Genomic DNA, 21,016 nt, shown 5'->3' on the forward strand with positions numbered 1-21,016 from the left:
TCAGCGTCTTTCTCTCTGTGTCCCCCTCCTTCAGCATCTCTCTCTCTGTGTCCCCCTCTCCTCCATCGGCGTCTCTCTCTCTCTGTGTCCCCCTCTCCTCCTTCGGTGTCTCTCTTTCTGTGTCCCCCTCCCCTCCCTTAACGTCTCTCTCTCTCTGTGCCCCCCTTCACTCTCCGTTCCTTTACGTACCTTATTTCCTCATTTTCTGCTGTCTTCTGTCCTGATGTCCTCTCTGCTGCTGTCGGACGTGATGACGTCACGCCCGGCAGTCAGTGAGAACAGTGAGGAGGAGGATCCGGCGCTGGATAGGTAAGTTCATCTTTTTTTTTTTTTCGAGAACGATCGCGGCACCCCTGTTACAGCGCCGCGGCACCCCAGGGATCCACGGCGCACACTTTGGGATCCGCTGCATTAGCCCATTGTATTAACTGATAAAAGAGAATAATAGCTTGGATTAAAATTAAAAAGGACAGACATCTTCTGTCAAGGTATGGAAACGTTTTTTTCTATACCTTTACAAATGTTTTTGGTAGGTCTTTTATTTGGGGTAATTTGTGTTCTCTGTTTAGTGTATAAACAGATTATACACTAAGTAATCCTCAGATAATGGAAGTGGACTGGGCTGTGTTTCTATAAGTATATTACTTGTCTGTTATCTGCATTTTCCCACTCAGTCTGAAGATTGCTATTACAAGGCCACCCAGGAAGAGTCTTTAATACAATGTACAGCTCTGATCAAACTTTGCAAACACGTCTCCATCTCTAATTGTTGCTGTTCAAACAAAACCTAAATGTTTTGAATGACATTTGATGGTTGAAATCCCATCTTTTACTTCAAGTTGAAATAATACTTTGGTCAATTTCACCTAAACATTTTGGTATATACTTAATGCGGCGTTGTTTGTATTGAAGCCTGGTTACAAATTATTAGGCTTACTCCATTGTCTGCAGTCGTAAATCTCTTGCATAACGTTTTGTAAGTGTGTTGTTGTGAAAGTAAAATTCTATAAACTAGGTGTACCATTAAATTGGAAGGTAGCATAAATTAACATTTCATAGAATGAAAGCTGCATATATTTCACTGTGGAAATTATGACTTGCCTTTGACTCCAGAATGCAATTAAAAGTTAATTGAAACGTTTATCCCATATGCTAATACAAATTTGTGTAGGATGGACTGACGAAATGTTATTGTGTTGGGGCCTACAGTAGAGGTTGGAAGGGGAATACATCATTTACCTGTATGCAGTATGTACATAGGGTCTTTGTCTAGACTGTAAACACCATTGTGGAAAATGAAATATGGATTTACAACATTTGTTTCTCCTTCTAGCACTGGCATATGCCTGTATGTCTGCATTTATACCAAAGTACCTGTATAATTTCTTTCTGAAGGACAATTCTCATGTTATTCAAGGTAAGCTATTTACTATACAACGTACTGTACAATTTAGGCATAGTTGAAGTCTCTGGCTAGTCCTGTGACAGTGAATCTACGATTACAGTTTTGAAATCTGATGGCATACCTGCCAGACACTAATGCTGAAATGTTGTAGGAAATAAATATCAAATGTAGAAAATATGATTACATAAAATATTTTCAGTTTTATTTAATATATGTCTATTGCTGTCATTGCTGTCATTTCAGAGTACCTGACTGTGTTCTCCCAGATGATAGCATTTCATGACCCAGAACTGAGCAACCATCTAAACGAAATTGGCTTCATTCCAGATGTAAGTACCAAAGAGCCTTGCAAACGATGAGCCAATAGGACAACTTTGAAAATATCACTGACAGCTAACAGATACATATTTTAATACTTATTAGTGAAAACAGGGGCTACATTACCTGACACAAAAAATAGTGGTATATACTCTGTTAAATTTACATGTATAGATTTTCTACCTTCCCCTACATTGTTTTCTGTCTGGTCGATTGTGGTCTGAATTACTTCTCATACTGTAAATTAGAATAGTCATAATTTGTTTTTTTATTCATTGAATAAAAATGTTCAAACTATATCTACGTTCACAGGGCCCGCTTACTCGTTACATTTATGTGCATGGTGGCTTGGAGCTGTGTGCTTGCCCTCCACATCCACTGATTGCTGCAAAATTGCTGCAATTTTGTCACTTCTGTATTTTTCTGAATTATCTTTTTTAAGATCTCAAACCGCTCTAAATCCAGACACAATTCTCCGGAATTATTTAATGCAATCATAGATTCTGATGTAATCAGATGTCAGGGCCATTTTGCAGACAGATCCCTAATCATTAAGCTAAAGTATTTTTGGCTTTTCCGTTTCTGAGTGGACGTAATGGCTCCTATTCTTGTCCTTGCTCAGCCCATGCCTCTGTTGCCATGGTTACATGCACAATTACTAAACAATATACAGTGATGCTGTGGTGGCTGATATGAGCAAGAACTATGTGGCGTCATGGCAAGTTATCTTGAGCTAGATTATCATTCATTTAGCTAACAGTACAGGCAGCAGGATTCACCTATGTTCTTCTCTGTGTAATACTTCATTTGAGGCAGTCAAACCCACAGAATGAAAAGATTGCTTTAAACCGCACCATAAGGGAGACAACATATGAAATATCATATTTGGTGACGTTCTGATATCTACAACTTGGATGCAACAATAGCTTGTCCCAGCACACTCACAAGGCTTTCCACCTCATTTTTGAGTATTCGGAAATGCATGCTAGCTTTTGGCATATTGCTATTTTACATTGCTAACCTTCCCCTGTTTGTATAATACCATCATACTTGGTTCATTGAAATGAATTAATGACTTATTCATTTGTGACTGCTGACCATGTCTATTATGCTGTATATAGATCAGTGATCATCAGGGTGTAACAGCCAGTGTGAAGGACTATATTGTGTTAATATGCTGTCACCAGAATAGAACAGACTTGAAATTAACATTAAGGGGGAGATTGAATTGCTGGCAATGTGCCGCATGGACATCATCATGATGTCTGGCAGTGCACAGTAGGGTGCGAGGAATAATGAACGAAGATTCCTGCCATTACATCGGTGCATTGTGAATCCGTGAATGTTCCTGAGACACATCGCGCTAAGGGGGAGATTCAATTCAGTGCGAGGTGCTGCCAGGGCCAGTATAAGGTTTGTTGGTGCCATAGTGAATGCTTAAGTTTACCACTCCCCCCCTAATTCTCACTTCCTGGCCTCTCACACATTTGACATTTGTAAATTAAAAATAGTGTCTCTTAACTCCTTCTGCTGACTGGTAAGACTGCAGTCCAGGTGCTCTGTTGTCCAGATGTACTGATATCTGACAGAATGGTGCCTAGGCTTCACTGCTACCCAGAAACAAAGGCTTTCTAAGGAGGATGTGCCAAATGTTACATTTCAGAGCAAAGAAAAAAATATCACTCACCTGTTACATATTGACATGTCCCCACTGCCCACCAGCTATTCTTACACATGCCACCCATACCCATCAACTTTTGTCACACATGCCACCTCCATTCAACCAGTTTTTCTCACATACATCCCTTCCAACGGCGCCCTAGCTGTAGCCCCCTGTCTCCATGTTTTCTATAGCCCCCTCTTCCACCATTTTATGCAGTCCCCTCTCTCCAGGTTTTCTATTCCCCCCCCCCCCCCCCCCATTTTCTCCAACCCCCTCTCTCCATGTTTTCTGTAGCCCCCTCTATCGCCATTTTCTATACCCCCCATTTTCTCCAACCCTCTCTCTCCATGTTTTCTGTAGCCCCCTCTATCCCCATTTTCTATACCCCACCCCCCCCCCCCATTTTCTCCAGCCCCTCCACATTTTCTGTAGCCCCCTCTTTGCCCCTTTTTTTCCAGCCCCTTCTCAGCTCCTCTCCACTGACAGCGTTGTGACATCACGACGGTGCCAGGAGCCAGGCGCCAGAGGAAAACGGATAGTTAGTACTGCTTTATGGAAGCACAGCTAAGGACTGTGTCATGGGGAAATAGCAGGCAGGCGATCGCAGCGCCCTGACCCTCTAACTTCATTTAGAGACATTGGTAGTGTGGGTACCCGGCCACGGTGCCACCCCCCAGAGCGAGATGCCCTAGGCAGCAGCCTAATGCTGGTGGTGGTCCTGGGTGCTGCCAAACATCACCTCGATATTCAGATATTTCTGCCATTTATGGATAATTTCGGACATTTACGCCATTTACAGTAACTTATCTCCACTTATTTTTATGCACATCTTTGAGTTGCGAGGGAAAATGTGTGAAGATTTCATTCAGAACATTAAGGCGATGTGTATCCGCGGACTATTCCGGGCGCAAACACCACGTTGAATTGAATCTCCCCCTATGTGCGTCTTTCAGTGTCAATGATGTGTAGCTCATTGTTGTAATACAAGACCAAATTACTGACATCTTTTTTTTCTTGGTTATGAAATCGCATTTTTATCATATCATAGACTGCAGTGTTGTTCTAAGTTATTAAACTCTCCTACTTTAATGTTCTCAACAGCTGAAACTAGTTTTAATCTCCCAATTTCTAAAAAAAAAATCAAAAACATTGCCAGAGAAATGGTTTTGTTCATGAATTGATGAACTGCCCACAACTACTCACACGTTCTTATGGCAGCTCCTGCTCAGGCAGTGAAAGGAGCATTGTTGTAAATACATTGTCTTCTCATAAATACATGAACTTTTTAATATGGGTAAGGGGGAATTAAATTCTGTGCAGTGTGCTGCCGATCATCACCGTTACTTTCCACTGCGTGCATTTCCAGGTACTCCAAAATTGCAGAGATTTCTGCAGACCTTTATGGATTGTGATGCAAAATCCCCAATGTTGCATTGCCACCAAGTGCCCATGGGACTGTTCCAGAGGCACTCCGCAGGACATTGCGTTTAATTGAATTGGCCCCTTAAAGTAAATACATGTTTTTACTTAAATCTCTATTGACTCTAGGTACATCACTAAGTTAGAAAGACAATAATTTAAACAGACAAAGCCTTTCTAGATTTTTATCTTGTACAAGATATTTTAAAAATCATTAATCATTTCACTATTGTATTTCTTCCATGTACACACAGGTAGTGTTGGCAGAATACAAAAATGTAATACTGTAGATATATTTTTTTGTATTCATTCTCATTGTGTCTAAAACACAGCATTCCATGAAACATTTGCTGGTGACTTGGGCACTGATTTGTGGGTGTGATGTGAAAGATTATTCTCTGCTTTACTGTGTATTTCTGGCATCAAAGCATCCCAGCCTCATAGTAATGTGATCACACATATGTTATTGCAATTCAGCTTATAAAGGTTGTGCGAGCCGCTGCTATAGAGGATGCGCTAATATAAAAGAGATTGTTTTCTCCTCAAACAAGATGGCCTGTGTCCGGTCATGGTAACATATCAGCAAGCTGATAATAGGACCTGGACCTGATTTTCGTGCTTGAGCAGTAATCCAGTATCAGTAAACCTGATTAATCTTTCATCACCTTAACGCAGTGTCTCACTGCAGGAAGGATTGCGTTTCCTGGCAACCTTCCATTTGCTCGAGGTCAGTAACAAGCTCCCGGAATACTGAATCTTTGTTAAGCCACAAACAGCTTGCATGCTGTATACTGACCTGCCCGTTTGCTAGAAAGGCAGCATCAAATTTCTCTGTTTTCACCCATTGTATGCTTATTTTAATTTGTTATGCTTATTATTCTTACATTGACCTATATTTTAAAATTCCTGTTATTAAAGAGCTTCAGTTTTATTTTTAAAACTTTATTTCCTCCCAATCATTTTAATGTTGGATAGTTGAGAAGCCTTATGTATTCTATGTTAGTTATGTATTTTGAATATGATGTACTGTAATTTTTAATTATGTTTTGCCAAAGGAAAGAAATAACTATTGCGCTTTCCTAAGCAGTTTGTCTGCTGTATGTACTCAAGAAACAAGTCATTTTGAATAGGAAGATAGAGATTGGAGAGCTCACAGAGGCAGTTTGTTCGTACTGTAGTTAATATTCTGAATATTTTGATGTTTCATCACTGATGAACTCATACCTTGATGGAAACACATTTTTCTTTAACACAGAAGCAGGGACATGGTTAAGCTGCAAAATCATTTTATTACACTTGCTTTGCAGTTTACATATCAATTCCTTAATAGTGTGCTTAGCAGAAACTGATGCGTTTTCAAAGTCATTAATATTAACACTCACTTGAATGCAGTGATATTGGGATCAGTATTTTCTAAGAGATCTGCCATGATGCTCAATTTGTCCCTGTCATCAGTTGCAGTAGGACCCAGGTGACAAACCCAATATGCCCAGGCACCATTAATCTCTCCCCATCCCTCTGCTGCCAGTTGTTCATTCTAGGGGCTGGGGCAGGTCTAACGTCAAGCAACCTCCACAAAGCAAAAATAATAGAGAAGGTTAAGCAACTTCTTTCTGGAATTTTATCGGGAAGATTTGTTATACATGCCGAGAGTTTGTTATATATCAGAATATCATTAGAAGTGTTGGCTCTGTGCCTGTGCTTCTTTGTACTAGCCACCGAACGACAAACTAATTTAGTGTTTTGCTTTTCTTTTCAAAGCTGAGAAGCCACAGGTCTCCCATTGCTTTACACTTCATGGCGTTGTTGACAATGTATCTTTTCATTCTTGACGTTCATTTACAATTTATAACTAGGCGACATGTAATTGCTACAACAATCTTATCACAGACACCTGAATATCCTGACTGGTGAACTCTGGGATCGAGAAGCAATGCAGATCAAATAAAGAAATGGAATCACACTTTTCTTACTTTAAACGAATGCTGATGTGATCTTTTATCACATTGTTACGTCCTTTAAATGTAAACAGTAAATAGTTACCAAAAAAGCTAAAGACCTTCTATATCACTTTAACCATTATAATTGTTTATGAGTAAAAGTTAACATGTCATGGTCTTCATTCCACTGCCTGTATGTGAGATATATCAGTATTACTGGGAGGAATAACAGTTCCTCCTTAGCTGTGATAAGGTGAATATGATGAAATGGAATGCAGTTGATAAAATTAAAGAGAAATGAGAGAAAGAAACAGCTAGTAGCAGTGTGTTATTATTAGGGATGCTGAAGAGACATAGCTGATAGCTAAAGCTGAAAAATTGTCTGAGCAGCACAAGATGCACCATAATGTATGTGATTATGAGAGTGCTGCATCACGTAATCAGTCAGGGTCTGGCTGGAATGTTGCTTCAAGCCACTAGTGAGGAGAACAGACATTTGTCCTATGGGAATATGTTCTTATTCATGTTCTATGACACACAGGGCAGCGAGACCCAGCAGATCATAATTCTGTGTCCAAATTAAATGCACTTGTTTCGTTTAGAATTTGTCACATATTTTGTACTGAAGGATCATTAAAGAGACCATTATGACAGTGTTTGGGGTTGATCTGTGGCTTGTATTTCAAGTCAGTATATCTCCAGGAACATACCATATGAACTTGTAGACAACAGCAAACAAATCACTTCTGTAAAAAGCATGTAAAATTATTAAACAAAACTTGTGAATTACTAAACTGGATACACTGAATGTGTAAAATGAAGTAAATATGCCCATCATTCATGCATTGTAGCACATTGCCTTGTTAGCAGGGGGGGGGGGGGCTTCTCTGGTTTACATGATTCTGTGCCAAGAGATTATGGGTGAAAGACTCAGAAAGTACTCTGCAGAAATACATTGTATGTTTGTATTGGGGCAAATGATTACACAATGCTACTAAGCTTGGCCAACAGTTTTTTCCCATGCACTAGGTTCAGGTAGGGCAGTGCCCTAAAGCCGTGGGGTATGGCTTCCTCTGTATGTAATAGAGTAGGGAAGTAATACTAAGTTACATTTGACGTTATAACCGAGCTGCAAGAATGTCAGGGTACAACTTAACAATGCACTTTACCTTCATGCTTCTTATATGGAAATGTCTATTTTGGGCTTTACTGTTCCCATTAACACTGGGTCACCCTAGCAGTTTAGGCATTTAAGAAAATACTCTTTTGTTTAGTCACATATATCTCTGAAATCTATATAAATATTATGTAAAACGATAAAAAAAATGTTTTGAAAAAATGTGCTTTTCATCTTTTCACATTTCGACCTTCATTTCTTAATATGTAAAAAAAAAAAAAAAAAGGTTAAAGTTTATATTCTGCATTGAGGACAATCTTTTATTGTTTCCAATTAGTGTCAGCGTCACCATCAGTAAGAGCTGTAACAAACATCTGTAACATAACTCTTGTAACAGAATAGATTAAATTTACAGTGGAAGAAAAAAAGCATAAAATCCTGGCTTGATGTAACGTATTGGCGGTGTGCTTTTCATTCCAGATGCAATGCTCTTAGATGCATGCAATTTACACCCTGTTATAGGTCAGCGAGTACAGAAACTGAAAGAGCATAGTAAAGTGAGTGTCCAACCCCAGCTGAGACCATTGCAGGTCTGCAGCACTTCTCAACTGATGAGAATGAGGAATCAGTCACTGTGCAGCTATCTTGTTACACAGAAAAACATTTCTTTAGTACTATATAAGAATTTGTTCAAGCTACTGACAAAAAAATAAATCTTATTTATTGAATTAAATGTGTGTACCACAAATACAGAAATATGTATATTGATTTAATTACAGTATTCGTTTTTTATGGTGCTCCTCATGGACAATGCTGATTTTTACATTCGTACAGCTCACAGATGGCCCAGTTGCTATAGCTGTTCATGAATAGGTTTTCAAATGAAAAACTCTCAAGTGTTTTAACAAACATATTTTTTTATGATAGTTAAATAACGTTGCAAAAATACACTTGGTTATTTTCCTAAACTTGCTTGCTTTTGTCTTCAAATTCTGTCTTTAACAGTTAAAATGTTTGGTTATATACCTATAACTCACCTTTAATTTTGGGGAAGTCCATCATAATTTTCATTTGGACATCATTAGGTCTTAATGTGTACCTGTAGCTTACACCCTGTAGAAACATTCATGTTATGGACTGAACTAATGTGCAGCCTATCCATTGCTAGGCATTTGTAACACCCTTGAGGAACCACCAGGTTAATATTCATAATGCCTTCAGGGGCGGATTGGGAATTTAAAGTGACCCTGGACAACATTGCGAAAGTGGCCTCATGTTGTAGGTAAAGCTAAAGGCATAGGTTTCAGGGTAATACATGTGCCACCGTTGCTGTGGGTGCTGCCACTGCATGAGTGGGCATGACTATTACTTTAGACAGTGTTAGGCTATCCTCCAACCCCTTTCCCTTCAGACACAATAGCAATTCTGTGCACATCACTGTTAGGTACTTGCGGCTCCTACCTTCAGGAGCTAAGCAGTGTATAAAGTGACGTACCTCCCAACTGTCCCTGCAGACGGCATGGGACAGTCCCCCAAAAACAGAACTTCTCCACCAGATTTGTCTCCTACCTATTCTTGTAGCTTTCATTACTTGTCACCTCCAGCCTTCAATTGAGCCGCACAGAGGAAGGTGGGAGAGCACAGTGTACATCCCCCTCTTGACCTTCCTGCACTCTGCAGAGGTCTTCATGTGACAAGGAAGACAGTTGCCCCCATTGTGATACGGAGCATCCGGCTGGGGGGTCACAAGTGAAGGTTGGGGGTGCCGCTCCCCCACCGCTGCTTTAGGCCACCGTACCACCCACCAGCCCCAAAGTTATATTAATAGCATTTGCATTTAAAAAAAGGCTTATTTCTTCCAATCAGCCCAGACGTAAAATAATAGCATTCACATTTAATACAATCCCTCCCATCCAGCTCCATTAAATTATTAGTATTCACATTTAACCATACTAGCCAACTCTCCCTGAATGTCAGGGAGACTCCCTGAAATAGGGGTGATCTCCCTCACTCCCTGAAGAGTCTGGCATTCTCCCTGATGCTGAGCCAGTACAAGACGTGGTTGGCTTCGCCATCTGTGGCATGATGACAGTTCAGAAATTGTGTCCTATGTCCATGTATTGATGCCTATGGAGGTGGCCATTTTCATGGAGACCAAGATTTAATCAAAGACTGATGGGTAAGACAACATGACTTTAGTAATGGAGACAGAAATGTAAAAGACACTTCCGTCTCTAGAGATTCATTAGCTGCTTTTCTTTAACGCATAGTTGCCTACTCTCCCGGAATGTCCTGGAGACTCCCGGATTTCTGGGAGACCTCCTGGGAGAGCAGGGCAACTTCCCGGTTCTCACCTCCGCAAAAGATAAGTGGTGGGGGTGGGGCTTAATGACGCAAATATTGCGTCATCTTAGCCCTGCCCCCTGCTGTAATTGGCCAAAATTGTAACAATCGTTTAGGGGCAGTGCCAAATGATGTGATTCGTCAAGTCCCGCCCCCGCACGCCCACCTCCCCCGGGATCTCCCTGAAGCAAGCGAGGAAAAGTTGGCAAGTATGCATTTAACAAGTAAGGCTATTTACCCTAATGACCCCAAACTTTACATTATCAGACCCCACATTTAACACAGGTCTCATATTGCAGTTATAGCCCCTACAGTATGTTAATGGTCCCCACCAACCCTCACATTACATTTATTTTCCACACACACACACACACACTTACCTGCTCTGTAGACTGACTTACAGTCAATCTCCTGCACTGCTCAGAGATTTATATTCAGGTCATATAAAATAGCTTACACATTCCAGTCAGCACTTTGAAGATAAACACATACATTAGTTGTAAGGGAACCAGTTGTAGAAACTCACATTGTCAGAGGTCTAATGAGTTGTTATTAAATGTAGGGAATGCAGCCTGGTACTAGTGATAAATATAGAAGAAAAACCTCCACTGCTAGATTGGAGTAGGTTCAAAAGTTCATGTTTGCTATATATTAGTGACCTTTAAATTCACCTCTGTTATATAGTGTACATGTAGCTGGTTGACTTTAATAAGCAGAAGAATTTAATCCTGCGTTGTTGGCAGTCACAACAGTAAGCTCTCCACACCGGCAACTTGGGAGTGGGAATAATTTGCCCATGTAGAGGTGAGGAAGGGGAAGAGTGAACAGGTCAGGCTGATCCGTATGGCGCATATAAAAGGTATATAAGGTTGCTGGTCCCATGGAGGGGCTAACCACCAGAAAGCATATCGGGGCCAATCAGACAGGGGTCGAAGTCCACCCCACCTTTCTAGATAAAATAAAGCAAGTTTAAAACTAAAATCTTAAGCAGACCCATGGTAATTTAGTGTTGGCGGTTTACCTCACTCGAAAATGATTCTGGCTTGGCTTATAAGGCCAATGAATGATGTGGAAATCATATTCAAGAGGAGCACATGTAAATCAAACTGAAATAAGACTGTTCCAAATTTGTTGGATACAGTGTGTGGCTGAGCATGTTGCAGCCTTTAACCTATTTTATTATTTGGTGAGGTTTATTTCTAAAATGTTGCTTTAACTTTTCCTGTTACTAGAGGGCACTGTGGGACAATAAAAGCAGCCGTTCATTCTATTTTTTATTGTGGGAAATAAGCAAAAAGCCATTTAAAGTGTACTAGACCGTGGTCAAATGTCCAATCACTTTCTTGTCACTAAATGTTTTCTTAATATAGCAGGAACTATTCTCTAGTAAATCTCAGAATGTTCATAGCTTCACAAAAATGGTCTATTTTATTTGCTGAAATTATAATGATTTAACTAATAAAAAACTAGGGGATTTGTAATTGCTCTAATTGGTTTTCCACTATGACTATTTAAAAACATATAATATTTAAGGTATAGTTGTTACTATTAGCATTTGTAAATATCTCTTATGTGTTTATTCAAATTTTTTACTCTAAATTACAAGTGTTATATGGTGCAACAGATAGGTTACACATTTTATTTACCTCAGAATATGGCTGCAAAACTGATGCCCTGTATGACAATTGTTAAATGGGGTCCACTATCTTTGTGTGTGTGTGTGTATGTGTGTATATATATATATATATATATATATATATATATATATGTGTGTGTGTATGTATGTATATATATATATGTGTGTGTGTGTGTGTGTGTGTATATATATATATAATATATATATATATATATATTTTGTGGCAGGAGCCCGCTACTGCTGAAGCACACACGAACAACTTCTTTCTTTTTATGTAGCTTTATTGTCAGGATGGTAAATGTTTTGACACCGTATACTTTCACAGCAATTATGGAGACCCTAAACGCTAGCTATACATAGACCAGCTCTCTCTCAAGACCAGCCAGCTCACCCAGCGTTGGTCTCCGTGAACAAATGACACAAACAAGCTTTTATACATGATACTCCTCCCCCAGCCTTAGCTTGATGGACAGGTGACACACCCACCTTCTCTTTAAGAGAAAATGCCCATCGCTGGCTCTGTTAGAACTAACAGACACACCCTGTCTGTTTGCTGAGAGGAAGCAGCTTTCAAATCATGTAATTTAACCAACTTTAAACTACACATAAGTCTTTACTTGGTTTAACCTGAATCTAGGTGCATAACTGCGCCAATGTCTTACTCTGCTTGTATGTTTTCTCTGCATCTTGTCAGATAAATGCCTCCCTTTGTTACAATATATATATATATATATATATATATATATATATATATATATATATATATTTATTAGAAACACACAAACAATATGACTGTTGAGGGGAGAGCAGTGGCAAATTGGGTGTGGGACCGACTTCATTATGTCTTAAATTAGATTTATTTTTCTATTTATGATTTTCTTTTATGCCATGTTGTAGTCATTTTTGTACTTAGAAAAGTTAACTGTATATACTTATTCATCATGTAAACATAAATAATGTTCCTTAGCTGGAAGATACCAACTTTTGTTAATGTATTAATGTGTCTGTGAAAGCATGAGTATTTATTCAGTGATTTTCTGGTTAGGTGTAAAGTTATCATGATAACTATATTACATATTGGCAGAAAAAAAGTAGTATGTAAGTTGACAGGTTTCCAAGTTTAGTCAAAAAGTTAAAGCTATATAAGGTTAAGGCATTTGTTTTTCTAATAGCACCACAAAATACTTCCTGTATTGGTCAGTCTACAAGTGCTCTCCAAGACCCTTGTAATCTGTTATCTCTTATGTCTGGCTGGTCACACACTGTCCATTCACATAGTGTGTTTGTGGTAGAGCCACTTCTATTACATTGATCATTTACCCATGTTTCCTTTTCATTATGCAGTCTGCTGAGCAGGGACCTATTCCCCATCGTTAAAACATGTTCCTTCAGTAATCTTTCCCACCTGTACAGTGCTGCTGTATGCCATGGTACATACAGATTAGGGTCATTCCCATTTAGAAATGTGTAATTTGTGTAATAAGGTGCACATTTATTAGATCTCCATTGCTAATCTGTACACTATAAGTAAGGTTTTGAAGCGTAAACGAAAAAGCGGGGGTGTTATTTTGCTGTAAATTGTGTATTGAGGACATGATAAAATCCCATACACTATATTACTGTCTACAGAAGAGTTTCGTAAGGCGCCATTGACGTGTTTAAGAAACGTTTTAAGTTTGCAAACCAAAGTCACTGCTTTTCACCCACTGAGCACCTAGGATATTTATGACTTTTATCATTGCACACTGAACAGATTGATTGATTGTATTTTTGTTCTCTTTCAGCTCTACGCAATTCCATGGTTTCTGACAATGTTCACACGTAAGTCAAAGCTTTCCCGTTGTTCATATGTTTTGTTTCATTGCTTTACTTTTTTTCCTCTGTCCTTCTACCGGCATTCACAACAATTGTCAGGTTTTGTTTGCTGATATTAAATGTCAGCAGACCTCCATTTGTTGCCAATAGGAAGTATGCCCTGCACAGACATGAAAGGGTTAAAGGCTGTAAGTAGATGGAAGCGGATGTGTCACTGAAACTGAGAGGTAGATTGTAGAGGAAAAGGCATAAGCAGGGTCTGTGTGGAATGAGAGGACTTTGAAGTAATAGGAATTCAATCAAGGTAGAAGATTAAAACCTACAAGGCTGTATTTGTGCCTGCTGATCCGGCTGTTTTTTTGGAGAAGTTGCTTGTCTTATAAATGCTAGTTTCTCATACCAAGAACAGGTTGAGTGAAGAACTCTTGTCAAGTTTGATTAAACAATTAATGTCTAGATGGAAGAATTGCTTACATCATCCAAGCAGGAGCAGAATTTACAAGTACATCACGCTGCTTTTGATAGTGCCAGACCAAGAGGAGAATCTTCATTTAACATTAGCCAAAACTCACTTTAGAAAGCAATTTGCACTTCTCTGAAATACACTTGAAGTGAAAGGCCCTTCTTTAATAGGTTAAATAAAAATCAAGACAATGCTTCCCAGTTGTAATTACACGTCTTTGGAAGTGAATAAATCCATTCAGTCTTGAAGAGGTCGACTGTGCTGTAATAATAATCTATTTAAAATGTTGGCATAGTTTATTCGGCCAAGTGACTATCTGACGGGAGTGGGTATTAACACTGCCTCAGGTCCACTTGTGCTGTAAGAATGTCCATGATTATTAGTTTGTTGGTCAATTAGAATAACTGAATCAAGTGTGCAGCCATGGTTTATACTATGTACAGTACAATATTATTGTGCGGTAAAGCTAGGCATAGTATAGAGTAGTGGGCTCTGAACCAGATTCCCCCTTATAACGCATAAGTGGTCTGGTACTATGGAGGTTTTATGTGACTTTTTAGGGTACAGGGGTGGACTGTGTTTTCTTTTCTGATCTGCACATCATTAGTGTTCAGAGGACATGCCACAATACATTGCTGCATGTATGCCTGTTTCACCGAGAGCAGCTTTATTGGGCTTGTTAGTGGCAAACATGAATGAAAAGCAGTGTTTCAATACCATCATCATCATCACCATTTATTTATATAGCGCCACTGATTCCGCAGCGCTGTACAGAGAACTCACTCACATCAGTCCCTGCCCCATTGGAGCTTACAGTCTAAATTCCCTATCTCACACACACACACACACACACAGACACACAGACTAGGGTCAATTTTGATAACAGCCAATTAACCTACAAGTATGTTTTTGGAGTGTGGGAGGAAACCGGAGCACTGGAGGAAACCCACGCAAACACGGGGAGAACATACAAACTCCACACAGATAAGGCCATGGTCGGGAATCGAACCCATGACCCCAGCGCTGTGAGGCAGAAGTGCTAACCACTAAGCCACCGCGTGCTGCCCAACAATTAAAAGTGTTGTCTATTTATGTGCATAGTGTATCTCCCATACCCCATTCACGATGACTATTATGGTGGGTGGAGATTCCTTTCCTTGGGACTTCTACAGTTCACAAAATCTGGCGCCCCCTTAACAGATTTACAAGGCAGCCTATTTAGAGGAGATGCTGGGAAAATGTACTGTTTCACATGAATTCCTTACAGAACAGAGCATTTCACTGTTTTGGTGTCTGAGGTGTTTTCTAAACAAACCTATGTATTTCATAGGAAAGTCAATATTATTTCAACATTAAATTCAATTGAACAAGTCCTCATGAGAGAGAGGTATTTGTGTCCCTGGTAACTAATGCATACCCTTGTGGTGGTGCTTCTCTATTACAGACCAACAGATCTGCTCTCATTTGATTATTGCTGTTCAGCATGAATCGTAGATATGTTAACCATACAGCATGAGAAGATCCACACTCAGAGATCACCAGTTGGGATTATTTTAATTTATTGCTGAGATTATAAATCTCACTTAAATTACTTATTGCTATACATCATCTCGTCAAATCAAGTGTGCTACACAGGCTGTAGGTAACCCTTGTAAAGTTTCTGATTAATATGGTTTCCTTCAAAGTCAGTAACTCCTGTCGTCTCCTAATGCCTCTCAATGTGGAAAAGGCTTCTCACCATAAACCTGGGATTTCTTCAGTTTAGTCTTTAAAATGTTTGGCTGCCCATATTAGTTTTTCAATCTATAATATCTGTTATATTAAAGAAATTGCCAAAGTACCAAACATGGATTTCATGTCAGACCAATTTAAATTGCAAGTGACAAGGCTATCCTTTGTCGTCATAATTGTTTTTAACAATTTTATTTAATATTTCAAGTATAACAAAACATATCGATGACAGTCAATAAGTACATACATGAAGACAATAATGTCACATGAAATAAGAGTTCTTGCTGTTAGCAATGTAAAATAGCAAAATTGCGTCCTCATAATTTTGAACCTAATTATACAATACCTTTCACTAGTCATTAGGCTGTTCCCTAATATAAGTGATCCAAAATCATATGGAGGTGGAGTACTGTACACACTACACCTAACAAAGAGAGTAATGAAAACCCACTCTGTTCAACTTTTCACTTAACATCAGTAGTAGGATTCAAATAAATTAACAACTGGTTGTCTGCCCTAATGACCCTTTTACATATACTAAAAGACATACCGAAAGATAGTTTAATATTTCATGCATTTAATACTCAAATAAGAACAATAAAATAGGTACACAAAGCTAGATTATGTTATAAGAAAGAGTTTTGCGCCATGCTGCTTTTGCCCCCCTTCACACTCTGCCATGCTGCTTTTGCCCCCCTTCACACTCTGCCATGCTGCTTTTGCCCCCCTTCACACTCTGCCATGCTGCTTTTGCCCCTCTTCACACTTTGCCATTCTGCTGTTGGTCCTCTTCACACTCTGCCATGCTGCTTTTGCCCCCTTCACACTCTACCATGCTGCTTTTGCCCCTCTTCACACTTTGCCATTCTGCTGTTGGTCCTCTTCACACTCTCCCATGCTGCTTTTGCCCCCCTTCACACTCTGCCATGCTGCTTTTGCCCCTCTTCACCCTCTGCCATGCTGATATCGCCCCTCTTCTTACTCTGCCATGCTGCTTTTGCCCCTCTTCACACTCTGCCATGCTGCTTTTGCCCCTCTTCACACTCTGCCATGCTGATATCGCCCCTCTTCACACTCTGCCATGCTGCTTTTGCCCCTCTTCACATTCTGCCATGCTGCTTTTGCCCCTCTTCACATTCTGCCATGCTGCTTTTGCCCCTCTTCACACTACACTCTGCCATGCTGCTTTTGCTCCTCTTCACATTCTGCCATGCTGCTTTTGCCCCTCTTCACACTCTGCCATGCTTCATTTGCCCCGCTTCACACTCTGCCATGTTGCTTTTGCCCCTCTTCACATTCTGCCATGCTGCTTTTGCCCCTCTTCACATTCTGCCATGCTGCTTTTGCCCCTCTTCACATTCTGCCATGCTGCTTTTGCCCCTCTTCACACTACACTCTGCCATGCTGCTTTTGCTCCTCTTCACATTCTGCCATGCTGCTTTTGCCCCTCTTCACACTCTGCCATGCTTCATTTGCCCCGCTTCACACTCTGCCATTCTGCTTTTGCTCCCCCTTGCTTCCATTCCTTCACTTTTTCTATCAGCTTCTTTCTTCTCTTTTCTTCGCTTCTTGTCTTCTTGCTTGCAGACTCCTCTCTGCGCTGCTCCTCACTGAATATCGACATTGAGAGCGGACGGAGCAGGGAGGAGGAGTGCGACATCGCGAACAGGTATTTTTTTTTTTTTTAATGGACGCCCTGCTCCCCCCACTAACTAAGAGGGTGGACTCAGTCCAGAGCCACCGGTTCGTCGAACTGACCTTAAAATTAGGTATCGGTTCTGGTGAACCAGTGCAAACCGACTGAATCCCACCACTGCTTAACATAATTCAGGTAGTGGTATATATCCTTCATCAGACTAAAGTTTAAGTGAACCGAAGCGTCACACTTTTAGATGAAGTCTGTTTTACTACTCACTTTTCTGATATAAACAGTGTTTACATTTATGACCAGCAGCATAAAATCTGACTTTTTAGCAATGGTGTATTTAATTTCTCTATGTACCTAGCTACTTCTTTTTTTTTTGTCTTTACATATATTCGGTTTTGTATGAATTTAGTGTAGTTTCTGTTAAAACCCCAACACTTCTAAAATCTGTATGAGAGCAGGATTCAGCTCTACTTTCCTGTAAGATCTCAAAAACCATGAATATGATTGGCAATCAAAGTGTATGTCTTACCTGGAGTCCTTGTAATATTTTATTATGGGGCCCTGTAAAAAAGGTTTATATCTGCATTCAGCTAGTTAATCGATTGTTTCTGCCTTAGCTCAGCCTATCATGCCTCAATTTAGTTTTAGAGTTCAATCTTCATTTTATTTAGTCTGTTAGCCTTAGTTATGACAGATTGCATATTGTGTCTTCTATTCAGAAAAGGCCGTGGCACCTATTTACTATAATTCAACAATAATTACGAATTTCTATTGCCCCTTACCACAGTAATAGAAAATATTGTATCTCCGCAAGTTTACCAATAAAAGGACGCAGGGGCTCCTGAGTGATACTCACCCACTATGCTGATACTGGCTGACAGCAGTAAGATGAGTCTTACCACTTCGCCATCCAGTCCCGCATGTATCTGCGCATGCTTGATCCAGCTTTTCAGTAGAACTTCTTAAATGGGGAAAGTATGGAGAAACTTTTTCAGGGAGAAACCCTCAAAACTCTTTGTCAGTGGAGTCCACCACTGTCAATAACCCCTGGATAGATTGGAAGAAGCCAGATCTCCATATAAAACACTTTTTCTCTTTCATCCAGTCTGGGGGACACTGCTTACCATGGGGTTGTGGAGGGGAGCTCGGGAGTTGGCACCTAGCTAGTTAAATTTAGCACTGCTGACAGACCCCTCCCCTCTACAATCCCCCTGCCTCTTCCTCTTCCTGTCAGTTTTTTCTAGGTGCCCAAAGGAGTTGGGCTTGTTTAGAAACAGCTAGTGATTTATTTTAATTTATTTTTAATAACTTTAATTTTTCTTTTATTTTTAGACATAGAGTTAGATTAGGGCAGAGCTGGGAGTGTGTTCTATATATAGAGAACACACTCACAGAAACTGGGCAGCGGTGACCGGACTCTGTCAGAGGGAGCAGACTGCTCTCAATGGCAGAGCATTAGCGGTCACAGTACAGAGTGAAAAGCGGTCTCCTGGACCGCTGTCACTCTTGGAGGCTCCAACGATAACCGGCGCTGCCATTATAGGCATAGAGCGCCGCTTATCGCATTACCTCGCCAGCGGCCATGATGACATCATCGGTCCGCGGAGGTGCACAGGAGGAGAGTCGGGGGCCATACCAAGATCCCCCCTCAGGAAAATAGGAGGGGGCATCGGGGTATTCAACGCTGCAGGAGACCTCTTCAAGGGGTCTCCATAACTCTGGCAGAAATAAGGATAAGTTCCTTTTTTTTAAAAAAAAAAAAAAAAAGAGAGAAGAGACAGAAAGCTGCAGAGGGGGAACTATCACAGAGCTCCCCTGCTCTGCAGCACAAGTGGTACAGTCCGGACTTCTGGTGCCAAAAGAAGCCCGGGAAGGAACTTATCTTGGAGGGAGCAGGCACCAGGACACTGCTGTTGGACTTCTCCCCTGAGTGGCCCTTTTGGCTAAGTACCAAAACCTTTCTTTAACCATTTACAAACTGTATTTTGTGGTTACAAGAGGGAGGCTAGTAAGGATTATTGTATTTTCTTACTTGCACATATATCTTTTTATCTGTTACACACATACAAGTACAACTTTTATTACAGATTAGTTGGTTACTTGTTGTTTACTCTGTCTCTCAAAATTATCTAAGTGTGTTTGGTGTGCTTTTCCTTTTAAAATGTCAGAAAAGGGAAAAGGCTAAATATTTTACATGTTCCAGATGTAAAGTTAAATTACCATGTGGGCAGAAAGACCCGTTGGCGCTCTGCTTAGTCTGCGAAGGAGAGGTCCCCTCTGCGCAAACCCAGCTCCTTCCAGTCCCACTGACGGAGGAACCGGCCTGGGTGGCTTCCCTGACACAGTCGGTTTCCTCTTTAGCACAGATGATCTCCCAATCTACTCAGTTGTTATTTAGTGTGGCAGCCTCTGTGACTAATAATACTATTACACCTGTGGGGCTCCCTGCTGCCACGGTTTCTACTGAAACGGCTATAGCAGGACCTTCCTCTTTGCTTACGGACCAGCCGCCTGTACCCACAGAACCGGCATGGTCCTCAGTATTTATAAAGGGTTTGGACAGAGTTAACCAGTTACTTGAATCCCCAAACCTGCCCCCAGCTAAAAGAAAGTGGCTTAGATCCGCTAATCCTCTCATGGTCCTTTCAGATTCGGAGGGATTTTCAGAAGAGGAAAGAGAATCAAATTTGGATTCTGACCAGGTTCAATCCTTGGAACTGGAAGAAAACACTAAATATCAGTTTATTAATGATTTGGTTTTAGCGGTGAGGCAGGCGTTGGCCTCCCAGAAATGGAGGATCCTAGTCCTAGAGATAGAAGTCTCTTTAAGAAGGCCAAAAGGAAGGTTATTCGATTTCCCCCTTCTGTAGAACTCAGAGATATTGCAGAGAGAGCCTGGAAACAGCCTGATAAAAAGTTCTCTGTTCCAAAGAGGTTCTCTTCCCTGTATCCATTACAGGAGGAGGACGTGGCTCGCTGGGAGGAAATTCCGAAAGTAGATACTCCAGTAGCCCGTTTGGCCCGACACACTCTCCTTCCAGCCCCGGGCTCAGCAACTCTGCAAGATACCACTGACCGCAGAGTGGAATCTCAATTAAAATCTATATTTGTAGCAGCGGGTTCTTTCTTTAGACCAACTTTTGCTTCAGCTTGGGTTGCTAAAGCCATGGAAGCATGGGCACAGCAAATGGCAGAGTCCTTACAGGATTCAGAATTGATCACCCTAGCTTTACATTTAAAAGAGGCATCAGGGTACATTTATGAGGCGGCTCAGAGCACAGCATCTGTGTCCTCCTCTATTCTGGCTGCGTCAGTTTCAGCTAGAAGAACGTTATGGCTGAAATCCTGGGAAGGGGATTCAGAATCAAAGAAATCCATGGAATCCATTCCTTTTACAGCAGCAGATCTGTTCGGCCCAGAATTAGATAATATGATTTCCCAGGCAACGGGTGGCAAAAGCACCTCTTTGCCGGTCCTCTCCGGTAGAGGCCGGGCCCCACGGTTTAGCTCCTTTCGTC

The 21,016-nt window shown here is 40.7% G+C and overlaps 1 protein-coding gene across 4 annotated transcripts in view; it reads left to right on the top strand.

Annotated features, from left to right (window-relative positions):
• TBCK (TBC1 domain containing kinase) overlaps positions 1–21,016 on the top strand; it is a 214,011-nt gene that overhangs the window by 60,783 nt on the left and 132,212 nt on the right. For all 4 annotated transcript variants that reach the window (XM_075200804.1, XM_075200818.1, XM_075200825.1 and 1 more), the window contains exons 19-21: positions 1,334–1,417; positions 1,649–1,734; positions 13,626–13,662. In XM_075200804.1, the coding sequence (XP_075056905.1) occupies positions 1,334–1,417; positions 1,649–1,734; positions 13,626–13,662 (207 nt within the window). The remainder of the gene's footprint in view (positions 1–1,333; positions 1,418–1,648; positions 1,735–13,625; positions 13,663–21,016) is intronic.

Source organism: Mixophyes fleayi, chromosome 1, assembly GCF_038048845.1.
Source record: "Mixophyes fleayi isolate aMixFle1 chromosome 1, aMixFle1.hap1, whole genome shotgun sequence".
Classification (NCBI taxonomy): Eukaryota; Metazoa; Chordata; class Amphibia; order Anura; family Limnodynastidae; genus Mixophyes; species Mixophyes fleayi.